At 38.0% G+C, this 12371-nt stretch overlaps 1 protein-coding gene across 5 annotated transcripts in view; it reads left to right on the top strand.

Annotated features, from left to right (window-relative positions):
• Window positions 1-12371, top strand: part of tenm2b (teneurin transmembrane protein 2b) — a 1820998-nt gene that overhangs the window by 1159678 nt on the left and 648949 nt on the right. For 3 of the 5 annotated variants that reach the window (XM_051934200.1, XM_051934199.1, XM_051934202.1), the window contains one exon: window positions 6638-6865. The exons of the other annotated variants lie outside the window; for them this stretch is intronic. In XM_051934200.1, coding sequence (XP_051790160.1) covers window positions 6638-6865 — 228 coding nt within the window. The remainder of the gene's footprint in view (window positions 1-6637; window positions 6866-12371) is intronic. 5 annotated transcript variants of the gene reach the window in all.

The following is a 12371-nucleotide window of genomic DNA, read 5'->3' as shown; positions in this document are numbered from 1 at the left end:
CACAAGAAACGTATGCAGGAAAAGTACAATATTTCCGAATGATTAAATTTTAAATGGCCAAGGAGTGCATGGACTAGAGTTGAGTTTTTAATTTTAATGTTGAGTGAATTCTCCCCCTGGGGTTAAAAGAGTGACCTTTCCTACTCGTAGTGTTTCTTCCAGCAATAAAACCTTGTCCATCATTATTTTATTACTTTGGGTAGTCATGTTAAGGTTTTGACACCAATATTAATACACACAATTTATTTCATAAATATTGAAATAAGACGGCTGAGCATTTTCAAAATAAGTGGCGTGTGTGTTCCTGTGGTGGCACAAACAGAAGCGTTAAGGCTTCTTGTGCTGATTCTGGAGTTAGCTGATTGCTAATACAGGCAGTGTTTATTTCATACGTTTTCACATTAGCATCCTCACAAAGGTGGACAGTACATCAGTGATTCTCAAAGCATTCTGGACCAAGAAGTACAGTGGAACCTCGGGTCACGTGTAATTTGTTCCAAAACTCTGGTCGTAACCCGATTTGGTTGTGACCCGAAGTAATTTCCCCCATAGGATTGTATGTAAATACAATTAATCCATTCTAGACCGTACAAACTGTATGTAAATATATTTTTTTTAAGATTTTTAAGCACAAATATAGTTAATTATACCATAGAATTATAGAATGTTTTTCCATCCATCCATCCATTTTCCAACCCGCTGAATCCGAACACAGGGTCACGGGGGTCTGCTGGAGCCAATCCCATCCAACACAGGGCACAAGGCAGGAACCAATCCCAGGCAGGGTGCCAACCCACCGCAGGACATCTATCTATCTATCTATCTATCTATCTATCTATCTATCTATCTATCTATCTATCTATCTATTTATCTATCTATCTATTATATAGTGCCTTTCAAATCTATCTATCTATCTATCTATCTATCTATCTATCTATCTATCTATCTATCTATCTATCTATCTAGTATATAGTGCCTTTCACATCTATCTATCTATCTATCTATCTATCTATCTATCTATCTATCTATCTATCTATCTATCTATCTATCTATTATATAGTGCCTTTCACATCTATCTATCTATCTATCTATCTATCTATCTATCTATCTATCTATCTATCTATCTATCTATCTATCTATTATATAGTGCCTTTCAAATCTATCTATCTATCTATCTATCTATCTATCTATCTATCTATCTATCTATCTATCTATCTATCTATTATATAGTGCCTTTCACATCTATCTATCTATCTATCTATCTATCTATCTATCTATCTATCCATCCATCCATCCATTTTCCAACCCGCTGAATCCAAACACAAGGTCACGGGGGTCTGCTGGAGCCAATCCCAGCCAACACAGGGCACAAGGCAGGAACCAATCCCGGGCAGGGTGCCAACCCACAGCAGGACATCTATCTATCTATCTATCTATCTATCTATCTATCTATCTATCTATCTATCTATCTATCTATCTATTATATAGTGCCTTTCACATCTATCTATCTATCTATCTATCTATCTATCTATCTATCTATCTATCTATCTATCTATCTATCTATTATATAGTGACTTTCAAATCTATCTATCTATCTATCTATCTATCTATCTATCTATCTATCTATCTATCTATCTATCTATCTATCTATTATATAGTGACTTTCAAATCTATCTATCTATCTATCTATCTATCTATCTATCTATCTATCTATCTATCTATCTATCTATCTATCTATCTATCTATCTATCTATCTATCTATCTATCTATCTATCTATCTATCTGCCAACCCACCGCAGTAGAATGTTTTTACTAAATGTAAAAACATTGAGTGACACTGAGAAAACCTTGAACAACAGAGAAAACTAACATTGCAAGAGTTCGTGCTATAGCGCTACGAACCGCTCACTAAAAGCACTTTTTTACAATGAGTTTGAAGCTCAGGGAAAAAAATGAACATTTAAAAAATCCGTAATTTAATAAACAACCAAGAAAAGTAACATTGCAATAATGCACGCTACAAGCTGATTGCTGTAAACAGAAGTGAAGTGGAGCTTAAGATCCAATAGAAAAAAGTCTTCATTAAATACAACGAGGTTAAAACAATGCTGGAATCAGTCTCTTTAAAAACTAGCTCAGTGCATTCTTTAACTGCCTTCTCGGTCTTATGTGGCCAGCCCTGTCTCTCTTGCGCGCGCGTGTATCTCTCTTGCGCGCATGTGTGTGTCTGTCTCTCTTGCGCGCGCATGTGTCTCTCTCGCGCGCATGTGTGTGTCTCTCTCTTGCACGCGCGTGTGTCTCTCTCGCGCGCATGTGTGTGTCTCTCTTGCGCGCGCATGTGTCTCTCTCGCGTGCATGTGTGTGTCTCTCTCTTGCACGCGCGTGTGTCTCTCTCGCGTGCATGTGTGTGTCTCTCTCTTGCACGCGCGTGTGTCTCTCTCGCGCGCATGTGTGTCTCTCTCTTGCACGCGCGTGTGTCTCTCTCGCGTGCATGTGTGTGTCTCTCTTGCACGCGTGTGTGTCTCTCTCGCGCGCATGTGTGTGTCTCTCTCGCGCGTGTGTCTGTCTCTCTATCTCTCTCTCTCTCTCTCTCGCTCGCTTGCTGCACAGGGAATGCACAGTAAGAGACTGAACAAGTGCGGAAATCATCGGCCTGCACAAACCCGAAAAAGAATCTGGCTTGTTCGTATACCGAGTGTGTGGTCGTGAACAGCTGCAAAAGTTTGGTGAACTTTTTGGTCGTAACCCGATTTGTATGTGTTCAGAGACATCCGTGTACTTTGTCAAAGTCAAAGATGTGGAGGACCGCTTATGGCCAACAGCCACCCATTACTGCAAATTCCATGTTATGGTTACCAGATTCTTTGTTCTGCATGTAAACATGTGAAAAGTATTGCAGTGACCCAAAGTGCAAAGAAGAAGAGTTGGCACACGGGATTAAATAGTGAGTTAGTAGCCTTCAACAGGGATATTTATTGGAAAGGACCTCCTTAATTTAATTGTCTGTGTCCTACTCTTGCTGTTACGCCTTTGGAAGGTGCTGTAAGAAGGATAGCAAAAGCCCAGACCAAACAGAATTTTCCAAACTTTCATAGCTCCTCTGTCTCTTTCTATGCTGTAAGGTATTTCTTGCGTTGTCACTCTCTGAGCCACTCAATAGGTATGCCCTGTAATGTCTGGCTGGCACACACTGTTCATTTTCTAACCTGTTAAATCCAGACCAGGGTTGCTGGGGTGCTGGAGCCGATCCCAGCCAGTACTGGGCACAAGGCAGGAACAAACCCTGGACACGGTGCCAATCCATTTCAGGGCAAACACACACATCCACCAAATAAACACAAGGGCCAGTTTGGTGGTGGCATACACTGTCCCTATTTAAATCTCTTGCTTACTAGGGGCTCGACCTTGCCCACCTGATAGGAAACTCTGCATTGCAAGACCAACAGTCAGACCACGTTTGCTTTATCTTTGAAAGTCCCATTATAAAGGATTGAAGATGGTGTACTACTTAAGCAAGTAGTACAACAGAAGTAACGTGTGTCAGCGTTCACAGGGGATTATTTTCTTATTTGGACTTGTAGCTTAATTTGGTCGGCTGATATTTACAAGCTTCTGTTTTGGAGTCAAGGCAAAAATTTAAAAAAAATATGAAGTTTGGAAATTTTTCGCTGCAATGTACCAAGCCTGTGCATTAACACTCAATGTATAGTGCCTTTCATACCTACCTATTATTTAGTTCCTTTCATATCTTTTTATCTATTTCACTCTCTGTCGGTTATATAGTACCTTTATTATCTATTTGCTATTCATCCATCCATCCATTATCCAACCCGCTATATATCCTAACTGCAGGGTCACGGGGGTCTTCTGGCCTTTTAGATCTATCTAATTATATACTACGTTTCAAATATATTTTGGAGTGCCTTTTATTGTTTATGCAGAACCATATGTCTTTTATATAGCACCTTTTACATCTAATTACTGTATACAGTACCTCTCATATGTATTATATTGCACCCTTCAGATCTATCTATGCCATACCTATTAACTTTTGTAGCACCCTTCATAAGTCTTTTATACAGTGCTTTTCACACCTTTCTATTAGTTGTATAGTGTCTTTCAGATCTAACTATTATGTATATAGAATCACGTATTTCTATGTGCCTTTTAGATCTATCTAAAAAATACTTCCTGTCATATGTATTATTTTGCAATTTTTAAATCTGTCTATCTATCTGTTACATTGAAGCTTTTAAGATTAAGGTTATTGGTCATGTGTACTCAGTACAATGAAATTCTTGTACAGTAAACATTAATGCATAGCACGCACTTATAATGTGTGTGTGTATATCTATATACTGTATCCATATATACATCTATAAATATCTATCTATATCTATATATCCAATATATATATTGCATAGTTTACTGTCAAATAATGCAAAGAGTACGCAACACATGTTTCGCCCTTATTTGGGCTCATCAGGCGTACACACTCTACTGCTCTCCTTTACAATCGGGTCAGGGCTCGGAGTATGAATGCAATATACTGTATATCCATCCATTATCCAACCCGCTATATCCTAACTACAGGGTCACGGGGGTCTGCTGGAGCCAATCCCATCCAACACAGGGCGCAAGGCAGGAAACAAACCCCGGGCAGGGTGCCAGCCCACTGCAGCGCACACACACACACCAAGCACACACTAGGGACAATTTAGGATCGCCAATGCACCTAACCTTCATGTCTTTGGACTGTGGGAGGAAACCGGAGCGCCCGGAGGAAACCCACGCAGACACGGGGAGAACATGCAAACTCCACGCAGGGAGGACCTTGGAAGCGAACCCGCATCTCCTAACTGCGAGGCAGCAGCGCTACCACTGTGCCACCGTGCCACCCCTTGCTATTCATTGTCTTTCATATTATCTATCAAGTATGCAGTGTCTTTCATATCAGTCTGTCGAATATACATCTCCTTTCATATGTGTTTTCTAACTCTTTATCTTTTATATTTAATTCCTGAGTTATGTATTTACCTTTCATATTGTCTATCAAGTATATAGTACCTTTCTTATCTATTTATCTATTATAGCTCCTTTCATATCGGTTAATCTATCTCTGTATCTGTCATGAATTGCCTTTATTATATCTTTGATATACAGCAATTTACGTTTTATCTATCAAGTTTATAGTACCTTTTTAAATCATCTATCTATTATTGCTCTTTTCATATCTGTTCATCTCTCAATCTGTTATATAGTGCTTTTGTTGTCAATTTGCTATACGCCATTTTTCATGCTATCTGTCAAGTATAAAGTGCCTTTCATATCCATCTATCTATTTTTTTATCTGTTTATCTTTCACTGTAAAATATAGTGTCTTGTGTATCATCTATCTATTATAGTTCCTTTCATATCGGTTTACCTCCCTGTTATATTGTGCCTTTCTTATCTATTTGCTATACAGAATCTTACATATTATTTGCCAAGTATATAGTGCCTTTCATATCCTTCTGTTTGTTATAGTTGCTTTCTTATCTGTTTACCTCTGTTATATAGTGCCTGTCTTATCTATTTGCTGTACTTTCATCTATCTATCTATCTATCTATCTATCTATCTATCTATCTATCTATCTATCTATCTATCTATTATATAGTGCCTTTCACATCTATCTATCTATCTATCTATCTATCTATCTATCTATCTATCTATCTATCTATCTATCTATCTATCTATCTATTATATAGTGCCTTTCACATCTATCTATCTATCTATCTATCTATCTATCTATCTATCTATCTATCTATCTATCTATCTATTATATAGTGCCTTTCACATCTATCTATCTATCTATCTATCTATCTATCTATCTATCTATCTATCTATCTATCTATCATATAGTGCCATTCACATCTATCTATCTATCTATCTATCTATCTATCTATCTATCTATCTATCTATCTATTATATAGTGCCTTTCACATCTATCTATCTGTCTGTCTGTCTGTCTGTCTGTTGCTCATATAGCAGCATTCATTTCACTATTGTTCAATATAAATATTAAATATCTTACAGTATTTTGTATTAAATATTTTATAATGCCTTTCTTCTTTATATTATCTTTCTGTGATTTTTGATCCAACTTCTTCAATGTGCCTCTTGTTTATGCAGAATTATTAAAATAGATATACTGTAAATAGCTGATTTTTTTTTTTTTTGCCTCAGGTGCCCTGTGGCTTTTTACTTTGAATTTTCTTGAACCGCAGCCTGAGTATAAACAGTATTGTAAAGTAGTAGATTTCCTTACTATTTTGTGAATATCAGTGGTTGCCGGTTGCTTGAACTTGAATGGAGCCTCGTCAATCTTGCCGTTTTGTTTTCTCAGATGATAAGGCTGATGGCACACGCTAGTTGACCTGATGAGTTTGCTGTCAGCACCTTATGTAGCTTAAGAATTATGTGCTGAAAAAATAACAGAATAAGCACAGCTGGCACTACACAGGACTTTAGTTTTATGACTGCATTTGCGTTCTTGTATTAGAAGTCTTTAATTTGCTGCACTGTTCTGACTTTGTAACACCTTGTGCGTGCCATACCCTTCATTAGTAACCTGTGGTCACTCTGTCCATTTCCCAGGTCGTCCCATTCCACCCACACCCTCGTCCAGCCTCCTCCCTTCTGCCCCACCACCCACGGGCTCCCTCCACCAGCATCCTCCACCAGCTGGCGTTAGAGACTGCCAGATGTCATTACTAGACAGCAACGCCTCCCATCCCATCCTGGACTCTAACCCTGATGAGGAGTTCTCCCCGAACACATACCTGCTGAGGCCGTGTGTCGGGCCTCAGCCAGCCTCGGGTGGCGGTAAGACAACATCATCCATGTTTAATGGGGGGTGGGGGGGGGGGGGGGGCAAGGCCTGATTTAGAATTTTAAGGAGGGTAAGGATGTGTGTGTGGTGGGGGTGAGGGGGACTTGATGCTGTGCAGGGTATTTGGGAAAAGAGAAGACAGAAAAGCTGTACCAACTTTAGAGGGATACTCTGTGTGGAAGGGTGAGCATGAGTTATCATCCAGCTGTCTGTCTTTTATGCAGTCCCTTTTAAAGTAAGTGCCATCATAAAGGGCAGAACCAAGAAAACAAGGGAGCACTCAAGGAAAGAGATGTTGAAGGGAGTGAAATTTTTAAAACAAATTGTAAGAAATTCTGGGAAAAGCTGCCAAAGAGGTTTAAACTATTAGGCAAATATACTGTACTGTATAATGTGTGCGTGTCTATGTACTGTATAATGTACAGAATGCAGCACTGTATGATAGATAGATAGATAGATAGATAGATAGATAGATAGATAGATAGATAGATAGATAGATGTGAAAGGCACTATATAATAGAGCAGAATACCATAGTTATACAGTATATAAAGGCAACAGTATTGGATAAGAAAGGCACCGTATGACAGATAGCTAGATATACTTGTATAGATTTGGAAGACACTTTATAATAGATGAAGAATTCTATCATAGTTTTATATACAAAGGCTCTAATAACAGATTAGAAAGGCACAATATGACAGATAGGTATACAGATTTTAAAGGCACTATGTAATAGTTAAGGCATTACATCAGTGTTATATATTATGGCATTATAATAATAATAATAATAAATAAAAGGGCACAATATGACAGATAGATGTGAAAGGCACTATATAATAGATAAAGCATTTTATCATAGTTACACATAAAGACACTAAAATATTTATTAAAGGACAATATGACCAATAGTTACATATATAGATTTGAAATATACTTTGTAATAGATAAAGTTTTCTGTCATAGTTATAAATAGAAGCACTAATGATAGATAAGAAAGGCATAAAATATCAGATAGACAGAATTGAAGGCACTATATAATGGATAGAGCATTATTACAAAGTTTGGAGCTAAATATCAGATAAGTAAAGCACAATATGTCAGATAGATAGATTTGAAAGGCACTATGTTTTAGCCAAAGCATTATATCATTGTTTTATGTAAAGGAAATAATATTTCTGAAAGGCACAGTATGACAGATACCTAGATTTATAGATTTGAAAGGCACTGTATAATAGATAAAGAATTTTAGCAAAGTTATATATAAACGGACTAATAATATTTACAAGTGGCACAGTATCACAGATCAAGATGTATAGATTTGAAAAGCACTTTATAATTGATACAGTATTATATCATAGTTATATATATATATATTGTAAGAGATGGAGGTGTGGTCCACCTCTCGAACCCTCAGGTACCACTCTGAACACCAGGTGAATATATAAATATTATTTATTTTATAAATAAACCATGCACAAAGCACTCTCCACACCACACTCATATAAACACTATTCTCTCTAAACAATACTCTCTCCTCCTCGCCCAGACACTTGCCACCCTACCTCCCAGCTCAGCTCAATGTCTGGGCTTTCCCACAATCCTTTTATACGCCCTGACCCGGAGGTGTTCCTGCCCAATCAGTCCACAGTTCCTTTTCCCTTCCGGGTCAGGGTAAACAGTCCTTTTCTTCACCCCGGGAGCACGTCGTTCCTTCCTGTCACGTGACTGTGGCATACTCCCGGGTTATAGGGCACATAAGAGCCCACGAGCCCCCCTACAGCGACTCCCGGTGGTCCCCAAGGTATCCAGCAGGGCTGTGTATACAAACTACATAATCCATGAGGCCCTGCTGGAACTCGGGGCACGATCATGCTGTCTGGAGGGCTCCTCCTGGCGGCCTGGGGGTGGCGACCGGAGTCTGTAGCCGGTCGTCCATCACAATATATATATATATATATATATATATATATATATATATATATATATATATTGTGAGACTTGCCCGGACACCACCAGACTGAGACCACATCTTTATCCAAAGACTTCTTTTTATTTTTGTCTTCTCCACACAACAACACTACTCAATTCATAGTCCCGCACAACTCACAGTGCTTTAGCCCCAGTCTCCCTTCTCATGGGCCTTCTCTCGCCTTGTCCCTGGGCCACCTCTACTCTCTCTCCAGGAGCTTCGTCCTGATCCTGCTCCCGACCCCAGCTCATTGATAGGAGGGAGGCGGCCCCATTTATCCTCACCCTGATGAGTTTCAGGTGCTCTGCCTGACGTCACTTCCTGGTGTGGCGGAAGAGTCAGGAGAGCACCCAGAAACACTCCGGGTGACCCTGGAAGGATCGTCCTCCATTGGTGTGGCAGCATTAAAATAGTCCCGGGCTCCATGAGGCGGTGACCAGAGGCCCCAACGGTCTTGAGCCTCCCTGCTCCCTTTCCGTGGGCCTCTTCTAGTCCAGGGCAGTTGCCCCCTCGTGGCCCAGAGGACACATACGCCACCAACTCGTCCTCCCAGGCGTCCCGGCCGGGTCTGACCCCCAGCCACGTACCACATTATATAATATATATATATATATATATATATATATATATATATATATATATATATATATATATATATTTAAAGGCACTAATAACAGATGAGAAAGGCACAATATGTCAGATAGATAGATTTGAAAGGCACTATATAATAAAGAGGTCATTATACCATTGTTTTATTACAAGCATTAATAACAGCTAGACCGGAAAGGCACAATATGACATATTTTAAAGGCACTAGATAATAAATAATAAATACACATATGTATAAAGTTTATTTAACTTGACTGTAGATAGATATAGTAGATACATTTATAAATAGGAAAAGTCCTATACAAGATAGATAGATAGATAGATAGATAGATAGATAGATAGATAGATAGATAGATAGATAGATAGATAGATAGATAGATAGATAGATAGATAGATAGATAGATAGATAGATAGATAAGAAAGGCACTATATAATAGATAGATAGATAGATAGATAGATAGATAGATAGATAGATAGATAGATAGATAGATAGATAGATAGATAGATAGATAGATAGATAGATAGATAGATAGATAGATAGGACATTATATTTTAGATATGAAACCCACTATAGATAGATAGGAAAGTCACTAAGCAAAGACAAATATAAAAGGGTTTATTTAAATAACAGATCAGAAAGGAATTCTATGACAGATGAATGTGAAATATTATATATAAATAGGTAGATCAATCTGAAATTCACTGTAAATAGAAATATGAATCAATTATGTAATTATAGGTAAACATGTAAACATGAAATGCACTATATAACTAATGACTAACAGAGAAGTCCCTAATTACAGACTAGTCACGTAGAGCAGCTTTTTCTTTATGGCAGCCTCTATGCATCCAGTGGTACTGATTGTTGTGGCAGCAGACATGCTGTGTTACCAGAGTAACGACGTACTGTGGGCAAACAAGGAATAAACCAGCAAGAATTGTGCCATTAGAACATAAAAAAATAAAAATTTTGATGAGAGCAGGCCGTTTAGCCCTAAAAAAGGTCACCAATCCCATCCACCGAATTCCTCCAAAATAACATCAAGTTGAGTTTTGGATGACCGTAAATTCTAGTTTTGCACAATACTACTGGATGGATGGTCACCCAGAGAGCTGTTGGTGGAGCCTCCACTGCAGCCTGAGGCCTTCACCTCCAGACCCTTCTCCTTTATAAGCAGATGACCTTCTCCACAGGGGCTAAGAGATGCTAACTAAAGCTAAACTACAGCTGCTTTCCCAGACCACAGATGACTAAGTCTCTGGTGATTAGTTTTTGGTCAAATGCCATGGTTTTATTCCTTCTGTTCTCTGAATCCACTCTTAGCCGCCTTGTCACTGGTACCAGTACTAAATGGGATGCCAATATATAGCAAGGTGTACTTACATAAAGCAGAAAAACAATAATTATGTGTAAAGTGCTCGTTTTCCACCTCTACTTTAAACAGATTTAATGCCTCACATTCTCTCAAACAAAATGATCAGCCAGCTAACTCATTTGTGTAATTTTGTACCTCACAGCTTTTATGTCTTTTAATGATATGTGCCAGCTTAAAAAAATCTTTGCCTGGTGGTCTTGTGGCACTCCTGTGTATTCTTCAGTTTTGAGAAGGATCCTACTGTTGCCCTCTGATTCATCAGTTTCTGTTCACAGACCATCTTATAGAAAGGGTGAAAGCTTTGTGGTGTTTTATTTTTAAGTTTCAAATAAGTGATTAAGGTCTTTAAAGATAATGGCCTAAAAAGGAAGAAGAGCACCAACAGCTTCATATAACAAAATTCGATTATAATGGAAAGTGATATAATAATTATGTAAAGTAAGAAGCGGCACAAGTCCCTCTTGAGTTCAGCTTGGTATATTTAGAACATCTATCCTCAAATACCAAAATCTCTTTTTTTAATGCAATCCAGTGTTTAATACTGTAAAGGTCCTTAATCTGCTATAAATCTTTATTAGCGCTCATCAAGGCTCTAAGTTCGAGAGCAATGTGATTATAGCCCTCTTAAAATGACATTACATCACTGGAGTAATTGGTTTACCATTTGGTAAAGTGACATCAATCATAACTAGAGTAACCACGCAGTAAATGAATTCAACCTTTCCAGTGCCGATGCTGACATTGTAATTGCTCAAGAACAACCTTGAAATGAAATTGGAAATTGCACCGTCTTTCAGTGTGATGGTAACCTAATGGATTTATTTTCATATGCCCACTCGTGATTTGCAGTCTTGGGCTTTCGAATGTTTGCAAACGACTGCCGTGGGATAAATGAGCATAAAGGAGGACAAGCAGAATTCACACATCGTCGGTATGGCGGGTGGGAGACATTGGGACCTGCTGGAATCAAGTGCTTCATGTTCAGAGAATACTCTGTGTGCCAGGCCAGGGCACTGTTATGATACCCAATGACTGTTTATCTGAGATATCATGCCGATATGATATTGTGTGTGTCCATATGTATGTGTCTATATATACAGGTATATATATATATATATATATATATATATATATATATATATATATATATATATATATATATATATATATATATATATATATATATATATACACAGAGAGAGAGAGATTAAGATACTATATATATATATATATATATATATATATATATATACTGTATACAGTATATATATATAGAGATAGAGATACTATATATACAGTGCATCCGGAAAGTATTCACAGCGCATCACTTTTTCCACATTTTGTTATGTTACAGCCTTATTCCAAAATGGATTAAATTCATTTTTTTTCCTCAGAATTCTACACGCAACACCCCATAATGACAACGTGAAAAAAGTTTACTTGAGGTTTTTGCAAATTTATTAAAAACAAAAGGCTGTAACAACAAAATGTGGAAAAAGTGATGCCTGTGAATACTTTCCGGATGCACTGTAAGTCTGCATTCA

The sequence above is a fragment of the Erpetoichthys calabaricus genome, chromosome 11 (genome assembly GCF_900747795.2).
Source record: "Erpetoichthys calabaricus chromosome 11, fErpCal1.3, whole genome shotgun sequence".
In the NCBI taxonomy this organism is placed as follows: domain Eukaryota; kingdom Metazoa; phylum Chordata; class Cladistia; order Polypteriformes; family Polypteridae; genus Erpetoichthys; species Erpetoichthys calabaricus.
This window is presented reverse-complemented; position numbering and strand designations above follow the sequence as displayed.